Genomic DNA, 23,842 nt, shown 5'->3' with positions numbered 1-23,842 from the left:
TGGGCTGGGGAGGTGGCTCCTCTTGTCTCTGAGCCCAGGGTGGAGGGGCCTCAAAATGTTGACCCGGTTAAGTCATAGGACGTGAGGGGGGGAGTCCCGGCTGCGCTGCAGGGTGAGGACTCCACGCGGCTGCTCATTAAATAAGCTTTATTAGCCAAGGCCTCAGAGGAGACAGGGTGTTCCACCTTCTTGGCAAGGGGGATGAGTTGAGTAACAGCATCGCAGGAAGCTGAGGTATTGGAGATGTATAGATGGCCGAAGGAAATGTTAGTGCTATTTTTAAATAGAGCTTAAATGGATTGATGAACAGTTCCTGAAATAATAATTAGTGCTTGGGGAAGGAGACATGGGGACTTTTGAGTTAATGGGATCACTTGAGATTGAAAGAAATTTTTACTGTAAAGTTAGAAGTAAATAAACATTGTAGCTTTAAGGTGTTCCTACTTGTTTAAAGTAAAGAAAAGAAAAAGGGCCAGGGGGCTTAGTCAACGCTGGGCAGGAGGCCAAGAATCTGAAGATCAGACTTAAGGCTGGGATGATATCATTCACTCTGAAGTCTTGATACTCTTTCTAAAGCATGAGAAAATTTACTGGTAAAACCTTACCTCACCCACAGTTTTCTTATTTTTAACTCTATTTTTTTCTCTCAAGAATAATTTTCCAAATCTGCTTTCTGCCTTATATGTAAATGCTATGAATTTACATTTAGCTTCCAACATGGTCTTACCTAAAAAGCTTGCCCTAAAGTAAAGCACAGGCACTTGGTAGCTGCAGGAATATAAGACATGATACTCATATTTAATCACTTCGGTTGCCGTGGTGGTCTCCGTCACCTCAAAATCATCCAGGGGTGGCTCTAAAGCCTCCTGAAAAAAAGCAAATACAAAAACAAAATGTGTCTGTCAATAAAAAGAAGTACATTAACACAGAGAGAGAAAGATGAGGTTTTCTTCTTGCAAAATAACAGTTAAATAAATATAGGACTATGAGGTAAGGAAAAGGGAGTTTCCCACATTAATGTTTAACATTTGAGTCCTGGGTAAATAGTAAAACCAGAAAACAGCATTAAGTAATTCCAGATTGTTTTTGAGAGACAAAGCAGCTCTGGGTAAAGAAACAGGAAGAAAAAAAAAAAAGCAAAAGGATCTATTGCAACAGCAACTCTGAAAAATCTTTACTGTACAATTTTAGCAACAAGATGATGGCTATACAAGCTACCTTCTTCCCTACCTGTGAAAGCTAAAAACATCCTAACAATTGAACAAGATACTGCAAAATGTCCCTAAAGATTCTATTGTACTTGCCAAAAGGTGATTCACTGTGTGCTGAACAATTCCCAGTTCCATTTTGAATAAGAAAGTTATTTTGCAAGAGGCTGAATTTGTTAGGTACATTTCAAAACCTGAGATGAATCTGTTTTCTTTATTATTGTGCTATCTTTGGTACATTTCTACAATAAATCTTGATTTATAATAGAGTAGATAGCAAATATTAATGTCAACTTAAATGGGGTTTTGTAAACAAAGATGGTTCTAAGCTAGTTCACTTCTCACGTAATCATTCTCCACTGGTTGATTTTTTATTATGTGTGGGGTTTCTTAAGAATGTATCTTAACGTTTGGAAGCAATTAATTGGACATGTTGAGTCAGAATCTGATTCCATCCACATTCACTTATTTATTTGGGCTGAAGAATTTCCTTTGACATTAATTTAGTAGAAGGAAAGAAGCAGGTTGGTTTGGCTCATTTCTGCCTCTCATTAAAATGGTAACAACAATGAACAATCGGGAGGAGCTACAGGAAAGATTTCCAACTTTACCAATATGAAATACAGCTTCCTGTGGAGATAAGTAAAGCCACAGACTACTCTCCAGATCTGTTATCTGCTTTACTAATTCCCCACTCACAGTCAATTCACTGGGGGAGATATTACACTAGGTAAATCACAACTGAAGATATTTACAAAATAGCTTTTCACTAAACTCCAGTAAACACTATCAGTTAAACACAATGAATTAAATAACCAAAGAGAAACCACTAAAATAAATATTCCAGATACAGAAAATTAATACAATAGCAAGGAAGAGTTTTGTCTATTTTTTTATTTAAATTTTCATTAGGCAAAGATAAATACGTCTTCTTTTAAAGCAATTCTTCTAACCAAAATTCTTTCTTTTTGGTCAAAGATTGGGTTCTTTAGCATTTATAATTTCTTTTCTTTTGTAACATTATAAAATCATTGTGATTAAAAATAACTGCAGACACTGCACAAGTACATTAAAAAAAAAAAAAAAAAAGTGAAATTCCCCTCATCCCAGCACTTCAGTACCTCAGATTTGTAACCATTTTCAAAAGGTCATTGTGTATTTTTCCAGACTTTTATTTTTTGGTCTACAAACACGTTTATACACATACATCCACCTACCCTCCCACCTCTGCGTCCCCAATTAAATCATGCTATATATACATGTTCCTTGATTTGATTTATTCACTCATGAACATACTACCACGTGCTGCCATGTCAGTGCTGCAGATTTTGTTCCTTCTTTTAATGACTTCACTACGTTCCAATATATGACTATGCCATAGTTTTGTGTGTGTGTTTTTAAACATTTCCATATTGCTAGATATTTTAGGTTAATTATAATTTTCTGCTACTACAACTAATGCTGCCGCGAATATCTTAGCACATATATTTTATACACCTCTGTTTTTCTATGGTGCAGATTCCTAAAGGTGACATTAATGTATGAGAGGGTACGTACATTTCAAATTTCAATAGATTCTGCCAATTTGTCCTCAGAAAAAGGCTGTATCAATTTATATTCCCAGCAAAAATGTAAAAGAATGCCCTTTCCCAATTCCCATAAATACTGAATATTATTTGTTTTTAATTTTTGCCTATTTGATGAATTTTTAAATGTCAGTTTTTTGTTTTAGCTTCTAGTTTCTTAATTACTAGTGAAAGTGAACATCTACTCATATATTTATTGGTAATTTATACTCTTCTGTGATATGCCTGTTCTTATTCCTTTCCTATTTTTCTGATATTTAATTTCCATTTTTTCTTATTGAATTATACAAACTCTTTGTATATTAGAAATAATAACTTATTACTGGAAATATATACATCTCTGCACCATAGAAAAACAAAGGTGTGCAAGTGTATGTGTGATATGTATGTGTGTATAAAACACTTTCACTCAGTTTTCTTTTGACTTTGTTTCTTGTACATGTTATCATAAATTTTTTTTTTTACTTTCATGTAGTCAAAAGCTGTACATTTTCTGTTTGCAGCTTCTGAGTTATCTGTCTTCATTAGAAGGACTCCTGCTATGTCCCACCTCATCCTTAAAAATTATAAAAATGTTAAACTCCTCTATTCTACACACACATACTCTGTCTCTCTCACATACACACATGTTTTTAAATTGACATTTAGATCATTAATCCATCTGAATTTTGTTTTTGTGTATGATGTGAGGTAAGAATTTTTCCCAGATGATTTCTAATAGTCCATCATTTTCCCATTGATTTTTAATGCCACTTTTACCATAAATTAGATTTGTGTGTATGTGTGTATTTATTCCCTATTCTTCTCTATTAAGCTATTTCTCTTCTTAGACCATCACTGTACAGTTTGTAAGTAAATATTGAATTTGGTCATTAATTTCTGCACAAAACTGCAGAAATAGTCTGCCTGAGACTCAGTCCTGCTAGGGAGGATAAAATTCCTGGAAAGACTGTCCTTCACCCAAACTCAAATTAAGCACTCAGGTAATGTGTTGGGGTTGACACCAGGTTCTTGCAACAATTAGACATAGATTCAGATTCTTGGAATAAGAGAGAGGGGACAGGAAAAGCTTCTTCAAGAGCTATTAGAAGTTTCACTCCAGTCACTGTTCTCACTGGCAGCTGAGTACCTTTGTAGGATTTGAAGGCTGGAGTACCTGCCCTCTAATTACAAGTGCTGTTATGTCAACCCAGCCCCTTGCTCTGAGCAGCCATCTACAGGCAAAGACATTTTTGCATCCTTAACTCATATTAAATGAACTGAATTCTTGGCCTGTTTCTGCTAGGATCTTTCCATCATTCGTGGTCACCTTTATGATGCCCACGCAAATATCATCCTGTGAAGTCATGCAATTTGGAAATCTCGGACTTCTACATATTTTCTGCTTCCCTTTCCCAAAGTGCCAGATGGTTTTAGAACTTTAAGACCAAGGTTCTTGTCTTATTCATCTTTGTATTCCCAGAGACTCTAACACAGAGCTGAGAACACTGGTAAGCAATATTTTCTGTAGCAGTTGCAGACCTGGTTCCTCCCATTTAAGTATACTATAACAAACATCATAGGTGATTTACCAGCAAGCCTACCCCGACCCTAAATTCTGAAAAGAAGTAAATGGAGGAGTAAAAATGCAAAAGATCACCAAAGATGATATACAAATGGCAAACAGGCATATAAAAAAAATGTTCGATATCATTAGCCATCAGGGAAATGCAAATTAAAACTACAATGAGATATCACTACACATCTATCAGAATAGCTAAAATAACAAACAGTGACATCTTCAAATGTTGGTGAAGATGCAAAGAAACTAGATCATTCATACATTGTTGCTTGGAGTATAAAAGGGTACAGCTGCTCTGGAAAACCATATGGCAGTTTCTTATAAAACTAAACATGTAATTACCATACAGTCCACCAATTACACTCTCGGGCATTTATCCCAGAGAAATGAAAAACCTGTACACGAATGTTCATAGTAGTTTTATTCAGAATAGCCAAAAACTTGAGACAGTTCAGATGTCCCTCAGCAGGTCATGGTTAAACAAATTGTGGTACATCATCCCACACTGCTCGGCAATGAAAAGAGCAAATTGTTGACACACACAATCACCTGAGTGAATCTCCCGGTACTTATGGAGTGATAAAAGCCAATCTGAAAAGGTTACAGACTGTATGATTCCATTTATATAACATTTTTGAAATGACAAAATTTTAGAAATGAAGAACAGAGAACAGATTAGTGTTGAGGGGATGGGCAGAAGGAGGTGGGTATGGTTACAAAATAACATGAGGAGTCCTTGTGATGATGGAATTGTTCTATATCTTGACCATGGTGGTAGATACATGAACCTACACATGTGATAAAGTTGTATACAGCCAAACACACACACACACACACACACGCACACAGAGATCAGTATAAATAAAATGGGGAAATCTGAATAAGATCAGTGGATTATATCGATGCCGATACCCTGGTTGTGATATTATACTATAATTTTGCAAGATGTTACCACTGGGGTAAACTGGGTTAAGGGTGCATGGGATCTTTCTGATTATTTCTTATTACTGCCTGTGAATCTGTATTTATCTTAAAATGTCAATTAAAAAATGAAAAGGAAAAAAATAGCTAGACAATTTGAGATTCGTTAAAAACAAAATACAATATCTAAGACCTCAGGGCTAACAGTACAGATGGCAGAGGGATTACGTTGATAAAGAGAGGCTGACGTCTGGAATTAGCCTTACAATAACACAGGAGGGGTGTCAGTGGATGGAGATGTGGAAGGGGCATGGTTGGCCACAGAGTGATGATTGTTGGGGTTGAGTGATGGGTCTGCAGGTTCTTTACACCTTTCAGTCTACTTTTTTGAATATTTTTAATTCTCATAAAAATTTTTTTGAGGTAACAAAAGTTTCTGCTACCATGTTACAGGATACAGAATCACAGAACTCTAATAGTGAAAGGAACTTCAATCATTCCATCTCGCCCAACACTCACCTTGCTAATCCAAACAAGAAGGCCCAAAAAGGTTAGTGGTTTACCCAATGTCACCCAGATAATTAGAGGTAGAGGCAGGCCTATGACCCATATCTACTGATCCTGAAACCACTGCTCTTTGTACTGGAGAATGCCATTTCTTAACTGTTATATACTTAATTTGGACTGATGTTCTAGACACCATCAGATTACTGTTAACATTTTGAGTACATTTGTTAATATTTTATTACTTTTCTTTTATTATGTTTTAAAGAGGATTTGGGTATATTTAATTTGATATTAAGAGTTAATAGAAAAAGGAGTCATGTGTACATTTATTTTCCTCACAATGTTGCTATTTCATTAAATGAGAAGATACCTGTGTTTAGAAAATTACATTCATTCAAAGAGCTAAAAGATTAAGTAGTTCACATTAATTATAGAAACCTTGATTTTATTGAATTCAATTAACAATAAGTTGACAGTGATCTCTCATTTAGAAAATCTGATATGAATTAAGCTTTACAACTAAATCTCATTAAATAGTGATCATGCTAAAGACACTTCATAGATATTTTATTGAAAGCAAACCCAAATAGTGTACTGTGCTTAGGAAATGAGATCCATATCTCTATTTAGCCTACAGGGAAAAGTAACTGGAGGAAGAAAAACTTCTTTTCTATCACTAGAAATCTCTATTACTATTACTGAGCAAACATAAGCAACGAGATTTATTCATAATGTCCCTTGAGGAAAAGAGATTCTATTTGTTTATCTTCCACCAATCAGGTTCTTAATTCAAACCTAACAGTTACGGGCCAGAACCGTAGCCAAGAAGCCAAAGAGTGACAAAGGGAAAGTACTGGTTCAGGACAGTCTTCAGCTGCATCCACAAGTGGACACATAACCATCTAATCACAATGGAAAGATGGACTGTGTAACAAACTTTGCTTGATTTTCCTGAGCCAACATCCTTTTAATATTTTCAGAAGTGATAAAGACTGACAAAGCCTTTGGACAAATCGTTGAAAAATCAATTCCTTAAGAAAGAAAGAGTTTTAATTATTAAAACATTTTAAATGAATTATAAAAATAACCTATGTGGGACTCTAAGTAAGCAGGCCCTTTTGTTTTGTTTTGTTTTGCTTCACATGCTCATTATTTTACAGTGGGGTGGTTTTTTCACTATTTTTACTCCTAGAATGACTCTTTTTTTCATGATCTCTGTGGCTTTTGTGTGCGTGATTGTCACAAGAACTCTGCAAGTGATGGCATTCTTTTAGCAACTGTAAATGTTGCATCCAGTACATAAGAGAGAGTTCAACACCAGGCAGGCGTGTGTCTGACAGCATCTGGGGTGACACTGGTACCAAGATGATCCCAAGGATAGCATCTCAGTGAGGCTCCCCCTTTCCCAGAACACTATCACTACTCCTGATTTTTTTTGGAAAGAAAGGGGTGCCATTCTTTGCTCTCCAAGCTCCATCAGAGGGGAGCGAATTAGCATCCGCATGGCCAATGTGGGTTCTCACTGAGAGAAAGAATCTGTCTCCTACGTGGGATTAAATCCGATGCAGCCTGGCATGCTCAAGGGCAAGGCAGTAAGGAGGGGACACAGAAACCTGCCAAAGCACATCTGGCAGTTTTCTGGATGTTTACTGCTGGCTCCATTGTGCTTCGAAGGCCATGTTTCCTTTAGGACTGTGCAGGAGACAGCAAGACAGTTTGAACCCAGAGTTGGGCAGCTAGCACCTAGGCTGAGTGCAAGGCGGACTGCAGAAGAGGCTAACTCTGAGATTCCGTGCCAGAGAACACAGGTTCCCTGGCAGAAGGGAATAGTAATAATGGTTAGAGGTACCTAACATATGTCAATGATGATTAGTCCTTACATCAGAACAATATATAAAAAGTATCATTTTCTTAGAAAAAAATAAGGACTCAGAAGGACTTTTTAAAAGAAAACTCAGGTTCTTCTCCCTACTTTTTAAGATTTCTGAGAAGTTAAATGCAAAAGAATTAGCAGGATAAGGGATATGAAAACCAGAAATTCCTTATGGAAATCATGACTGACTCAAGGAAAAGGGAAAGACTTTTACCTAGTATTCTGAGCTTCAGAATCAGTCAAATGTGTTTCTATTCAGAGTTACCCTTTGCATGCTACATAAGAAAGACCAGCCTCAGTTACAACAGTTCACAGTTTTTCTAAGAACATTTGTGTGCATTATGCCATTTGCTCCTCTTCTCTAGAGGAAGGCCCAAGGTCACCTAGCAAGTAAGAAACTGAGCCAGAGCACACATTTAAGCCCCCAGGCTCCAGGCCCAGGATTCCTTCACTCTGCACAGATGATGGGATTTGGGGGAGTAGGGGATGTTAAACATTTGACTCTCGGGCTCCACTCCCAAACTTCTGCTTTTGAACTCAGTAGTTCTGGGACAAACGCAAATGGAGGTGGCCATACTCCAGTGAAATTTTATTTACAAAAACAAGCTATGGTCCATAGACCTTGGTGTGCCCACTCCTACGAGTCTGTCTTAAGGCTTTCCTTAATTTCATTTTATTGTATTTTTATAAGTAGTAAGCAGAACCTTATTAAAGGACCTGTGTCTCCATTTGGTGAACTTTCCCCCTTTCCTATTTTTTTTTCTATCTTAGAATGTTACATTAGATTTCCTGAAGGGATGATAAATTCTAAGCCTTCAAAGAATGATGATAATTGAATCCAACAGGCTGAAGTTTGGCTGAAGTAATTTTCGAAGGTAAGAGATGGCACTACACTAATTTAAACAAGTGGGATTTTTAATTGTCTTGATGAATAAACTGCAAATTCCTTCAGCATATGAATAAACGTCTACACTCAAATCCAGAAATGAGTAAATTTCATTGCCAAAGAGTGAAACTGATAAGGTCTTGATAAACAGACCAAAAGGCAAGCACTAGTAATTTCAGGAGGGGCTGTCTCGGTATGTGCACAAGAAACATCATGTCTAGGAATCAGCTGTGAACTGCTCTACAGGACCTTCAAGTGAGCCTGAATTCCTTCCCCTTCCTCAAAACTGTCTCTGGATTATGTGGATGTGAATAGGCTTTATTTGTTTGCTTGTTGGCTCTTTTACTAAGAGAACCCCTTAAAAAATTCCACAAGTGCATACCACGTGCTTGTGCCAGGACAAAGATAGGGGTTGAGGGGTGGTTAAACAATACTATTTCAGCAGCAAGGAGAGCACAGTGAACATTCTCACCTTTCTACTGAAGTGGAAGTGATATTCAAATCTCAAATAAAAACATCTAGATATTAGAGAAGCAGAGTATAGTTAAATGTGGAAAAGGGCATGGAATTTGTAGTTAGACCTGGGTTCAGTTCCTGACTGCACTCTCTGGATGAGCAGACCACTTAATCCCTCTGAGCCTGAGTTTCCTTATTTGTTAAATGAAGGCACTTTCTCCTTGTTTAAAGTGTATTAAACAAGATAAACTATAAAACTATCTGACACATAGTAGGTATACTGATTAGTTTATTTATTCATTCATCAAATGTTATAGGGTATTTTCTATGTTCTACATCAAGGGTCCGCAAACATTTTCTTAAAGGGCCAGGTAGTAAATTTTTTAAGCTTTGTGAACCATGTGTCTCTGTCAAAACCACTCAACTTTGCCACTGTAGCACAAAAGCAGCCTAGACAATATGTAAATTAATGACTGTGGCTTTGTTCCAATAAAATGTTATTTATGGACACTAAAATTTAAATTTCATATAATTTTAGTGTGTCATGAAACACTATTCTTTCTCAACCATATAAAAATGCAAAAACCGTTCTCAGCTTCTGAGCTGTACAAAAATAGGAAGCTGGCCACAGTTTGCCAACCCTTGTTCTAGACTCTGTCCTAGGATCTGGGAACAGAGGGGAGAACAACAGCAGACACTGTGCCCTAAAGGGAAGAGATATGATAAACAAATAATCACACAAATCATTAAAATTATCATCACAATAAGTGCTACTAGAGAAAATGCACAGAGTCCCAGAGTACACATAATTTTACTACATCTATAAATTTTGTGTGTGTGGTTTTTACCTTTTTTGTTTCAGCTCTTTCAAATATAAACCAGTTTTAGGTAGGATTGACCCTTTTAATATCCTAATCCCCATTCCCCAAGGTTTAGTTTTTAGTCCAATGACCATATCATCCACCCAGATAGATTTTTAGGAACACCTCTAATCACCCAAGCTTCTTCCTAACAAACTCTTCTTGCAGACACTAAAAATTCTCCTTGCACACTTCATTCTGTCACTACATGTCCTGCTCTCAGCAACAGTTTCTGCTTGAGAATGCCCCATGCCTTTCTTTCTCAGCTTTGAGCAAACCCACATACATATGCACACATGTACACAGTGTGTGCAGACAGAGCAAATATTCTTTCACTAACCATTAATGAGCGTCTACTATATGCTAGGCATGGTGCCACCACTGGAGAGTTAGTGGTGAAACAGAACAGACACAGTCTTTGCTCTCAGAGAGCTTATAACTGGAGGGAGAGTGCAGGAAAAACCAAATCAGTCCATAAACAATTATTTGGTTATAGTGTTGCAAGTGCTATAGAAATGTAAGAATGTATCTTGGGGCCTTACCTGGTCTGGGGTCAGGGAAAGGCTATGCTATGGCACACACACATCCCTTGGGACGTGAGTGCCCCGAGGGCATGGTTTTTGCCTATCTTATTCACTGAGGTATCCCAAGCATCTTGAACAGTACCTGGCAGATAGTAGGCATTCAATCAATATTTGTTAAGTGAAATAAGTGAATGGAATGAGCATAAACTCTCTGTTATCATTTCCATCCTATAAATCAGGGGTCTCTCAACTTTTTTGATTGTGATTCCTGGAGTCAAAAAATTTAAGCATTCATCTTTAATGTGTGTATATTTACCTTCTGATCAGTTATGAACATGTATTTCTGTGTAATATACTATGTACATTTTAAAAGATTAAAGTTGAAAACCTTCATGGATAAGACAAAGATGAGGGAAAAATATTTTCCCAGTGATTATTTTAGTTAGGTGATGATCTGGGCACTGATAGAAGCAGGCGTCCCACCCTGCTCTTTGCTCTGAGCACCACAGGACCTTCACTGGCCCCTTGCCCTCATCTCCTCTTTGGGCATCTTGCCCATTTTGCCCTCAGCTTTCTGGGGCAGTGGCTGTGGCTGAATAAAGTTGCAGAAATGTTGATTTTAAAGTACCCATTGCAAAAGTTAGCACCTAAATGGTCACACATGTAAATCACATGCAAATGAGCACAGAGTTGCCAGCGTTTCACTGGGCTCCTGGTTTCAGAGCCCGTGCTGCTGAGCAGCCAGCCCTGGTCACAGTCCTGGATGGCCAGACACCCAGACACCAAACGCCCAGATCCTGGCTGCCCGGCAGTCCTGCCTCTCTCTCCAGCACAGGGGCACAGCCTTAATTCAAAACGGACTCTGAAGAACCAGGCGTGACTTCCTTCCTCTTCATAAAGAATCTTGTTCTAATTTGCACATAGACAAAGAGCCCTGGGTTCCAAATGTGTAAATCAACACAGTAAATAAAGTGTTATTGAAAAACCGTTATTTTATTTATTAATGGTACAGACACGTTTTTTTGCCAGTAATATTTTGATGACAGCAATTTGACTGAATATGCTACAGACTTTTTTGTTTGTTCTGTTTTAAATCTTAATTATGACATGGCATTTCAAAAGTCTGGCTTCAGTTTTTTCTCCATTTTTTTGGTAGGTGATTTTAATGGTTGCAACAGCTGAAAAAGATACACAGATCCACATGGAAGACATATATCACTGGCTGCACCTAGTAAATCATGACACACACATTTCAGTCATTTCCCCAAGTCCTAAGAGGTTTGTCTTCATGTTCTGGATGCTTTTCAGTGAGTTGCCAATCAACACAGAGAGCTTCATGTGATCGTTAGGCACAACATACACACAGGTTGAGGGTCATCACTAATAACAGTAAATATAAATCCTATCTCAAGAAATCTTAACTTCAAATTTGGAGAGACAATTTTTTTGAAAGATCGGATTATATTGTTGTTTATACATACTGCCATTTTGTTGTTGTTGTTGTTCATTAAAGTTTCTTGGCAGGGATCTTTAAAGTCCCTAGTCTGACAAGTAGGAGTTGTGTTAACTAAAACTGGATGAGATCATCCCACTAAATCCAGGGCACAATAAGCTGTGATACATAACAAAAGCCTGAAGGAGTAAACCACCACTGTTGACCCCTTCCTAGCATCTGGCTCCCCGTTCCCTTTCGGATGCCTTGACTAACATATAGGACTCCTGGTCTTCTGACAAATGAACTGCATGAAGACCCAGTGTGAGTCCATGTTTAAATATTAGTAAAGCCTCATTTAAAAAAATACACAAAGTATAAAAGTAGTTCTAATATTATTTCCCACATCTCAATGGATTGTTCTGCAAGCCCCCTGGGTGCATGTATCCACTTTAAAGACTATGCTGTTGACCCAGACCATTGTTAAAAAATTATGAAGAAGACAAAATTGATCCTTAGCATCTCCTGTATCCAGCTTTTCATGGCCTTGTCTTCCTCTTTCAGCACAAGACTTCCAAATTCAGCCCTTCTGATTTTCAGAGGAAAGGGACTTGAAAAACTCATTTACAGTAAATGTTATAGGCTAGAAATGTGCATCTTACCAAGAGTCTTTTCCTTTGAAAAGAAGTTTCCCTGAACGGGAAAATCTTAATGAATCACTGACCATGTAGTTACTGTAAAGGAGAACAAGACATGGGGGGAGAGGGGCAGCAGCGGGGGCTTCCCTGGCACCCTTCAGAACACACCCAGGGGATTGACTGCCTACTGTACTGAGGAGAAGGCCAGACCTGCCAAGGACAAGGATGGTGCAAAGCGGCATGTGGACACGACCAGAGCCTCACGATCTGTCTCTGAGGTAACAGAAATTGCTCCTGGAAGGAATGTGACTTCCAAATGCTGGACCCCCATTTTCCCTGTTACCAAGCATAGGCATTCAACCACTTTTTCTATTTGTAATGCTAATGATAAATCAAGATGCAACAGAAGTTTCCAAACAATAAAATAAAAGAAGCGTAAGCTGGTAATACTGAATTAATGTATTTTCCTGGTTACTTACAATGGTAGAGAATTATTTGCATAGTAAGGAAAATGCTAATTTCATTAAAGTGCTGTTAGATAAGGCTTTTAGACTAACTTGGAGCACCCTAAATAATTATATAGAGGGACTTGATTTGTCAGTTCTAACCTCTTTAGAATCGTTTGCCTGCACAGGTGCCACACGTGGAGGAAAAACCAAATCCAGAACTGACTTGTTTCCTAAATGAACTGGGAAGTTGTCATTAAGAAGCATCTGCTACTTTATTGCCTTCATGTAAAAGCATTCTTGTACCGCTATAACGGACTATTGAGCAGATGTTTTAGAGCACTATACCCACAGCAATACGTGTATCATAAAAAAGATAAGGAGCTACAACGTAATTAATGATTTCAGTTCCTCGATAAATGAACTTCACTTTTTTTAAAAAAATGGATTTAAAGTTGTGTCACGAATTTCAACTTTTAACTCAAGCAATTCTTGCAAGAAAGTGAACAGAAAATCATTTACAGCAATAAATAACAAAGGGTCAAACCCAGCCTTACACCTAACATGATGAAATCTGAGGGTCCAGAAAAGGCTTCTCCAGACCAGACCACTCTACCACCTCCTCATGGATCAGCCAGAGAATTCACCATTGGAGATCGACTTCATTCACACAACGCTGGGAATGTAACATAATACAGAATCTACTTTTACAAAATTACACTACTATTTTAAATCCCCCAAATCTGAATTCCAAAACACACTGTAGCTCAAGAACTGTAGGAATGTAGGTTTTTGGTACCTTCTGCCTTTGTTTGATTTTAGATTTGTCTTGAGCATAAACAAGATAATATAGATAGAAGTGTGCTGACCTCCTTGAACAAAAGGCACTAAATAAATTCCTGAGCATAAACTAGATTAAAAAATTGGAGAAAAAGAGAATAGGGGTAAAGGGGGGAAGAAAGAAAAGAAATAGGAAGAGGAAGGGGGACAGAGGAAGAGAGAAGAGAGACAAGATAAATTATGATAAAAAGCCAATAGCATCAATAAAAAGTGAAAGCTAGAGTAAGACTAAACAAAATAACAACACAAACAAGCTTTATGCTTCTATTCTCCAATTATATTGTTGCCAAAATCTAGTCCCCAAACTTTTATATAGAAAGATAAAAGAGAGACAGAAAGAAAACAGAGACTATGCACATGGCTGAAATATTTAAGAACTGCCTGAGGGATCTGATGAGACACTTATCAATATTCAAAAGGAGATCACAACCCATACACCCAGAAGGAATACATCACCCCTCTGTTCTATAACCATCATTGACTCATCAGCTCTATTTTACATCTGAATCTTTGTCTAATCCATCCCTGTGTAAGAATAGTCTCCTTTCACCATTAGAACATAGGGTGTTATTAAATTTAACTTATTAAATTTTGGCTTAAAATTCCTCTGTCCTAGAACATCTTCAGTGATTAACCATATCAGCCTAATGTTTGACCAAATCTCTTTAACAATAAAATTTTGCAATTATTATATTTGTATGTTCAAGTCTCTGTGAACTGGGCTTATTTTGGAATGGCAGCTATAGTTCCTAGAAAACTTTTTAGCTATGTGAGTATTTTTATTCACTGGGATTCTTGGAGCTCTCTCTTTACCATGGTCCACCCATGGGGAACAGTTTTAAAATTCCCATTTAAAACATTAGAACTTTACATCTTCAAAAACTCCCCCGGGAACATCAAAACCCAACTCAGAGGCAAATATTTTAAAGTATGAATATTGAGAAAGGTCTCAGTCCTTTTAAAAAGGTGATCTCATTAAATTAACACATTTATAATTTCCATATCTGCCTCTCAAGCTCATATACTTCAGAAATCCAAAGCAATAATCCTAATTATTGAGGTCCACAATCACAAACTTTTATTCATTCAATAAACATTAACTGAGCATCTAGTATACCTAAAACAGTAATACTAAGTAGATTCACAAATAAAAACATGACAGATAAACCCACGAGTCATTTCCACAAGTGACTACAACACACATCAAACTGTTATAATGCCTGTATAATAAGTAAACAGTGTTTATGGGATTACAAATGAAGACCTCAATCCTAACTGGATCCTACAAGGATGCAGGAAGTCTCAGACTAAAAGGTGTCATTTAGCTTGAATAATGAATGATTCCAACTGGTAGAAATGAGGCATAGGTTATTCCAGGCAGAAAAAATGGCAAGATCTAAGGTACAAGAAAATGAAACTCATGGCCAGTTTAGCAAGTCACCCTGTTTGTTTGGAACATAGTTGTATGAGAGATTTAATATAGGATAGAATTGTTAGTCTGAAGTCAGATTGTAGAGGACTGAAGTATAGAACTTAAACTGTATATATATATATTTTTAATTTTTTAATAGATCTTTATTAGAATATAATTGCTTCACAATACTGTGTTAGTTTCTGCTGTACAACAAAGCGAATCAGCCATATGCATACACATGTCCCCACATGCCCTCCCTCTTGAGCCTCCCTCCCATCCTCCCTATCCCACCCCTCCAGGTCATCACAAAGCATGGAGCCTATCTCCCTGTGCTATGCTGCTGCTTCCCACTAGCCAACTTTTTCACATTCGGTAGTGTATATATGTCGATGCTACTCTCACTTCACCCCAGCTTCGCCCTCCCACCCCATGTCCTCAAGTCCATTTTCTATGTCTACCTCTTTATTCCTGCCCTGCAACTAGGTTCATCAGTACCATTCTTTTTTTTTTTTTTAGAGTCCATATATATGCATTAGCATACGGTATTTGTTTTTGTCTTTCTGACTTACTTCACTCTGTATGACAGACTCTAGGTCCATCCACCTCACTACAAATAACTCAATTTTGTTTCTTTTTATGGCTGAGTAATATTCCATTGTATATATGTGCCACATCTTCTTTATCCATTCATCTGTTGATGGACATTTAGGTTGCTTCCATGTCCTGGCTATTGTAAATAGTGCTGCAATGAACATTGGGGTACATGTCTCTTTTTGAATTATGGTTTTCTCAGGGTATATGCCCAGTAGTGGGATTGCTGGGTCATATGGTAGTTCTATTTTTAGTTTTTTAAGGAACCTCCATACTGTTTTCCATAGTGGTTGTATCAATTTACATTCCCACCAACAGTGCGGGAGGGTTCCCTTTTCACCACACCCTTTACAGAATTTATTGTTTCTAGGTTTTTTGATAATGGCCATTCTGACTGGTGTGAGGTGATACCTCATTATAGTTTTGATTTGCATTTCTCTAATAATTAGTGATGTTGAGCATCTTTTCATGTGCCTCTTGGCCATCTGTATGTCTTCCTTGGTGAAATGTCTATTTAGGTCTTCTGCCCATTTTTTAACTGGATTGTTTGTTTTTTTGATATTGAGCTCCATGAGCTGTTTGTATATTTTGGAGATTAATCCTTTGTCTGTTGTTTCATTTGCAAATATTTTCTCCCATTCTGAGGGTTGTCTTTTTGTCTTGTGTATGGTTTCCTTTGCTGTGCAAAAGCTTTTAAGTTTAATTAAGTCCCATTTGTTTATTTTTGTTTTTATTTCTGTTACTCTAGGAGGTGGGTCAAAAAAGATCTTGCTATGGTTTATGTCAAAGAGTGTTTTTCCTATGTTTTCCTCTAAGAGTTTTATAGTGTCTGGTCTTACCTTTAAGTCTTTAATCCATTTGGAGTTTAGTTTTGTGTATGGTGTTAGGTAGTGTCAAACTTAAACTATATTTGATAGGCACTGGTGATCATAAGGAAGTAGTTGTGAAGCAGTGCAGTCTAACAAATTAAGAGGGCAGACTTTGGAGTTGTTCTGCCTGGGCTTAGAACTTGATTGCACCGTTTATTAGCTGGGTGACATCACAAGTTAATCAAGCTCTCTAAGGTTCAGCTTCCTCATTTGTTCAACAGAGATGATAATGATAATATTTGGTTTATGGAGCTGCTGGGAGGGCTAAATGAAACAGTTCATGTAAAACATTTAGGGTACTGCTTAGCACATAAGAAAATAATGTTAGACGATGATGATGGTGATTATCCATGTAGTAGAGTAATATGATTAGAGCTTTGTCTTCAAAAGGATAATCTGGAAACAAACTGAAGGATGAATGGGAAATTAGAGAGAAAAGACCGGGTGAGATAAGTTAGAAGCCTATCTAAATAGAATGATCCTCAAGAGAGATCATAAGAGGTTTTTAAAAAATAGTTAGAAATAGTATTGGGAAAGAGGGAACAAATAAGAGAGATGGTCTAAGAGAGTATTTATTTGTCTAACCAAATTACTGTTGAATGTAAGGGGCCAAAACGAAGCCCATCCATTAGACAATACCAATGTTTTGAGCCTGAATAACTGAGAAGATGATAGTGTCATTAACTGTAAAAGGGACATCAGTACTAGGTACTATTTTGGAGATGTTGATTTAAGACATCTGGATTCTATAGTCCACTGAATTTGTAGGGCAAAAATCTGAAGAGAGACGGGTACTGTAGAAATGGCTTTAATAATTGTTACCAACATTTGAGCATTAACCATAAGTTATATGTATACTATAAACTATGTATGCTAATGTGATAAGCAACCCTATAAGGTATTAGTATTTTACCCAAAGTGGGTCCTAAAGATCTTGGCTACACATCTTGCCTAAGGTCACAATTAGTAAGATGTAGAGCCAGAATTCTGCCCATGTATATAACTTTAAAGCTTGAATATACTTTGGATTTGAGTCATCAGCATAAAAGGAGTAACTGGAACAACTCCAGTAGTAGTAGATGAGATTTCTAATTGAAAAATAAGACAAGGCCAAGAAAAAATCTTGAGGAATACCATATTTCAGAGATAGAGGACAAGGGGAGCTGGCAAAGAGAACTTCACAGATAAAGAAGAAAAATAAAGATTTGAAAATGATACGAGGGCTTCCCTGGTGGCACAGTGGTTAAGAATCTGCCTGCCAATGCAGGGAACATGGGTTCAAGCTCTGGTCCGGGAAGATCCCACATGCCACAGAGCAACTAAGCCCATGTGCCACAACTACTGAGCCTGTGCTCTACAGCCCGTGAGCCACAACTACTGAGCATGCCTAGAGCCCATGTTCCGCAACAAGAGAAGCCACCACAATGAGAAGCCCACGCACCGCAATGAAGAGTAGCCCCCGCTCGATGCAACAAGAGAAAGCTCATGCACAGGATTGAAGACCCAATGAAGCCAAAAAATAAATATAATAAATAAATAAAATTTAAAATAAATAACATGCCTATACTGCTATTTCTAAAAATAAAAAAAAAAGAAAGAAAAATGACATGTAAGTCACAGAAGGAAAAGCTTCCAGCTGACCATGGTCAACAGCCTTGAATGTTACAGAAAAATGAAGGATAGTCTGAGCAGAAATTTTGAATTGATGGCTCAGTTATCACTGATGTCTTTTAAGAGGGAAATATCAAAAGCATACTAAGAGAAAATGCAAAACTATAAAGAGTGGTATAAACTTGTGGTGAGGAACTATAAGTATTAAAAATAGACAACCCTATTAAGAAATGACACAGAAAAACAAAAAGTTAACATATAGGTAGCTTGAGGTGATACCAATGTGAAAGTGAGAGCTTTAAAAAAATATATATGCAAATCTGAAATTGGGTTTATCTGGAAGTTAAATGGAATGAGTCAGTTGAGAAGGAGGAACTGAAGATGCTAAGAGACTCAGACTTAGTGATACAGCAGAGGATGCCCAAGTGGTAAAGTATGGAAGAGTGCCTAATAGACCAATCCTCCTCTAAATAACAGATATACATTCCAGGGGGGAAAACCTATTTGAAGGCTTTGGAGACTCAAATAAGGAAGACAGATTTTGGAGGGGAGTCAACATCTGGAGCAAGTGACTTGTTTTTTGCTGTTCTTCTCTAGAAGCAGCTGCAGTGGAAGTGGTGGTGGCAAAGGAATGGGGGGAAGGAAGTCAGCTAAAAGTCCTATCACCTCTCTGAGTAGAGAAACAGGGAGAAAAAGCCTGGAGCAACCACAGCTGCTGGAGAATATGGAGGAAGCCCCAGAAATGAGGGAGATAAAGAAAAAGAACCTTAAATTCCATGTTCAAACTCAGTCTAAGTCTCTGGCTGACTCCTGAGCCATGAATGTGTGGAACAAACTGAAAGCAGCTGGGAGCTAAGTTGTAAAAAACTGAACTGAGATCTCAGCCACTGCCTACTATAGGCATGACAGTTTGCAGTTTTAATCCAAGTTAATTGAATGCTAAAAGGAAATATCAACACTCTTTGGAAGAATGTAACTAAATCCAGAGCCTCCAAAACATAACAGTTAAAATATCCAAAACACTCAAGAATTATTCAACATAGGATGAACAGGGAATATGTGACTCAATCTGCTGAGAAAAGTTGAACCAGATGTCAGCAATATTGAATAAGGACTTTAAAGAAACTATTATAAGATACTCAGTAACGTAAAGAAAAATATGCTCATACTAGTTAAAAAGACAGGATATTTCATGAGAGAAAGAGGAAATGCAAAAAACAAAACAAAAAAACCCCCAACCAAACAAACAAAAAACACCAAATGGAAATATCAGAACTAAAAAAGTAAAAATATTTGTGATTAAAAATTCAATGGGGGCTTCCCTGGTGGTGCAGTGGTTGAGAATCTGCCTGCCAATGCAGGGTACACGGGTTCGAGCCCTGGTCTGGGAAGATCCCACATGCCACAGAGCAACTGGGCCCATGAGCCACAATTACTGAGCCTGTGTGTCTGGAGCCTGTGCTCGGCAACAAGAGAGGCCACGATAGTGAGAGGCCGGTGCACCACGATGAAGACTGGCCCCCGCTTGCCACAACTAGAGAAAGCCCTCGCACAGAAACGAAGACCCAACACAGCCATAAATAAATAAATAAATAAATTTTTTTTAAAAAAATCAATGGATGAGGTTAATAGCAAACTAGAGACAACAGAGGAAAAAGTTATTAAACTACACAGTAGACAAATTGAAATCAGCCAATCTTAAAAAGGAAAAAAATTGAAAGAACATGAACAGAGAATCTGAGGCTTGTCCATCAGATATATAAAACTGGGTTACCAGAAGAATAGTTGAGAGAGAGAATTGAGCAGAAAAATGAGATTTGAAGAAACAGTGGCAGAAAATGTCCCAAATTTGGTGAAAGAAATAAATTTACTGATTCAAGAAGTTTAGAAAATCACAATCTAATAAATGCAAATAAATCCACACCTAGGCACATTATAATCAACTGATGAAAACCAAAAATAAAGAGAAAATATTAAAAGTAGCAAGAGAAAAACAACACACTACATACAGGAAAACAACAATTAGAATTATTATGTATTTCTCATCAGAAACACTGTAGGCAATAAGACAATATCTTTAAAGAAACCTGTATCTTGTGAACATATCCTTTAAGAATATAGGTGAAATAAAGATATTTCCTGATAAAGGAAAACTAAGGCTATTCATTGTCACCAGATCACACTACAGAAATGACAAAGAAATTCTTCAAGGTAAAGAGAAATGATACCATAGGGAATTCAGGTTTTGAGGAATGAATAAAAAGCACTGGAAATGGTAAATATTTGGGTAAGTATTAAGGAGTATAATTTTATCTTATATTTAAAAACTACCTGTGAGAGCTTAAAGCAAAAAATTATAACACTATCATGTGAGGTTTATAATGTATGTAGATATAACATATAGGATAACATATAAAATGAGGGATGTGGTAAATGGATGTATATAACTGCAAGGTTTCTACATTTTCTGTGAAGTGGCATAACATTAACTCTAATTAGACTGCAGAAAGTTAAGAATGTATACTGTAATACATAATAAGTCATAAAATAGTGTAAAGAGGTTTATCCCAAAAGTTAATAGAGAAATTAAAATGAAATTCTAAAAATTCATCCAAAAGAAAGCAGGCAAGAGGAAATGGAAGAACAAAAACCAAAAGTGGGATAACAGAAGAAGTGTCAGACTTAAATCAGTCATATTAATTATTACATTACATGTTAATGCACTAAGTACTTCAATTAAAAGGTGGAGATTATCAGAATGGATTTTTAAAAGAAAAAGCAGTCTCTGTCTACAAGAGAAAAAATAATTAGGTAGAAAAAGATAAATCATGTAAACAATAAACATGTAGGCTAGAGTAGATATATGGTACATATATTAGTACCAGAGAAAGTAAACTCTAAGATAAAGAATATCACTGAAGATAAAAAGGGATACTTTGTAACGATAAGAGACAATTTTTCAACAAAGTCATTAGGCATATATACATTTTTAATCATAAGTGTATATGTGCCTAATGACAGAGCCTAAAACTGACAGAATTAAAAGAAGAAACAGACAAATCCACAACCATAGTAAGAGACTTTAGAACTTCTTTCTCAGCAATTGATAGAAAAACTAAACTAAATTTTAGTCAAGACATAGAGGATTTATGATTTAACTTATATTTTTAGAATAGTATGCCCTCCAAACTGTAAAATATTGATTCTTTTTAAGTACACATGGTACATTAACCATGATAAGCTATACGCTCGGCAATACAAGTCTCAATAAATTTAAAAGGACTGAAACCATACAGAGTATCTCTGACCACAATGTGATTAAATCAGAAATCACTGCCAATAAGATATCTAGGAAAACTCTCAATATTCTGAAATTAAACAACACACTTCTAAATAATCCATGGGTCAAATTTAAAAACTCACAAAGGTTATTATAAAATACCTCATTCTTTATGAAAATACAACAAAGTAAAATCTGTGTGATTCAGCCAAATCAGTGTTTAGAAGGAAAACTATAGCTTTAGGGGCTTATATTAAAAAAGAAGAAAAGTCCAGAATTAATGACCTAAGTTTCAACCTTTAGAAGAGCAAAGTAAACCCAAAGCAAATAAAAGGAAATAACAAAGATAAGAGCAAAATCAACAAAAGAGAAAATAGACAAATCAGAGGAAATATAGACCAAAAAACTGATTCTTTGAAAAGATCAATAAAATCGACGAACCCCTAGTGAAACTGATCAAGAAAAAAAGAACAAAAATCATCAAAACCAGAAATGAAAAGGTACTATCACTAAAGATCCTACAGACATTAAAAGTATAACAAGAAAATGTTCTGAACTGTACACCAAAAAGTTTACAATTCATATGAAATAGATAAATTCCATGAAAGAACAAGTTATCGAAGCTCACTACAAAACATATAAATAAATACTCTAAGTAGCTCTCTACCTTTAAAGAAATTGGCTACAGTTTAAAACCTTCTCACAAAAAACTCCAGGCCCAGACAGCTTCACTGGTAAACTCCATAAAATATTTAAGGAAGAAATAGTACCAATTCTACTCAAAATCTTTACAAAAAGAGAAGTAGTATAAACACTTGCCTACTCATTTTATTAGGACAGAATTACCTTGATAACAAAACCAGAAAAGAAAATACAAGAAAACTATAAATCAATATCCCTCATGAACATAAACACAAAAGTCCTTAACAAAATTTGAGCAAACTGATTCTAGCAATATATAAAATGTTAAGACATGACCAAGTGGGGTTTATCACAAGAATGCAAAGTTAGTTCAACATTCAAAAATCAATTTAATTCATCACAACGACGGAATAAAGGAGAAAAACCATACAGTTTTTCAATAGATGCAGAAAAAGCATTTGCAAAATTCAACACCCATTGATGATTAAAACTCTCACCAAACTAGGAAGAGAGAGATCTTCCTCAATCCAATAAAATGCATATAAAAAATCCTTCAGGTAACATATTTAATGACGAAACACTGCATTTTGTAAAATTTAAGGGCAATTTAAGGTTTTTAAAATTAGGCTAAAGTGACAGGGCAAGAAGGTAGAACCAGTACCACCTCGGAGCTGAGACTATAACATGAGGCTATCTGGTAGGCAATTGGGACCTTTCATGCTATTTTTTTTTAATAGCTTTACTCGTGTGTGTGTGTGTGTGTGTGTGTGTGTGTGTGTGTGTAATTACACTCCTTAATTAGAATTTTGGGTTATAAAAATAGATTATCCTTAAGACAGAAGAAACTACCTTAATCAAAGAAAGGAAATTCCTGACTCTTAAGCATCATTTTTATATATTCATTATTATTTTCTTTCTTCCCTTCCTTCTTTTTCTTTTCTTTCTTTCTTTCCTATTCTTTTCTTTTCTTTCTTTTCTTTCTCTCTCTCTCTCTCTCTCTCTCTCTCTCTCTCTCCCCCCCTTTCTTCCTTTCTTTCTTTCTTCTTTTGTCTAAAGTAAGCTACATTTGTTGGCATCTCTGGGCATTTCGCCCAACTTAGCTTAATCTTTTTTTCATCTGTTCAGTCTTTTCTGGGTACATGGTGACTGATAACTTTTAGATAATAATTTAGCATTATCTCTTCACTTTTATGCCCCCTTCCAAACTAGAATTATGACTTGAGAGCAAAAGAGGGTGTCAGGCATTTTCTGTACTGTCCACAGATACTTTAAGAAAAGGACACACCATAGTTGAACCCTCAGAAGCAATTTTCTTAATTAGCTTAATTAGTAATGATTGTGTTCAAATTGGGTATATCAGTTTAAGAAACCCTTTAAAAAAAAAAAAAGAAACCCTTTAAAGCATGATAGGCTTCAATAACAAAAATATTTAAATTACAGGTTATTAATTCCTATATCCTACTCTAATTGTAATTCTCAGTAGATGGCTTCAAATTCTGTTCTTACCAAAATGTATCCCAAAATTTAAAGAGTAATATTTTATTGATAATATACTTTCTACAAACATGCCAAAAATATTTCATCTTCTGGATATACTAAAAAAGGGTCCACAGATATCAGGGGACTAAAACAAAAAGTAGATAATCTATTTTTAATCTAACCATTTCCTTTTGTTTTAACAAGTAGTTTAGGGTTAG

General features: G+C 36.4%; 1 protein-coding gene across 4 annotated transcripts in view; it reads right to left on the bottom strand.

Moving 5' to 3' along the window:
- ATG10 (autophagy related 10) overlaps window positions 1-23,842 on the bottom strand; it is a 234,970-nt gene that overhangs the window by 95,777 nt on the left and 115,351 nt on the right. For all 4 annotated transcript variants that reach the window (XM_007193052.2, XM_007193050.2, XM_057541457.1 and 1 more), the window contains one exon: window positions 728-866. In XM_007193052.2, coding sequence (XP_007193114.2) covers window positions 728-866 — 139 coding nt within the window. The remainder of the gene's footprint in view (window positions 1-727; window positions 867-23,842) is intronic.

The sequence above is a fragment of the Balaenoptera acutorostrata genome, chromosome 2 (assembly GCF_949987535.1).
Source record: "Balaenoptera acutorostrata chromosome 2, mBalAcu1.1, whole genome shotgun sequence".
NCBI lineage: Eukaryota > Metazoa > Chordata > Mammalia > Artiodactyla > Balaenopteridae > Balaenoptera > Balaenoptera acutorostrata.
This window is presented reverse-complemented; position numbering and strand designations above follow the sequence as displayed.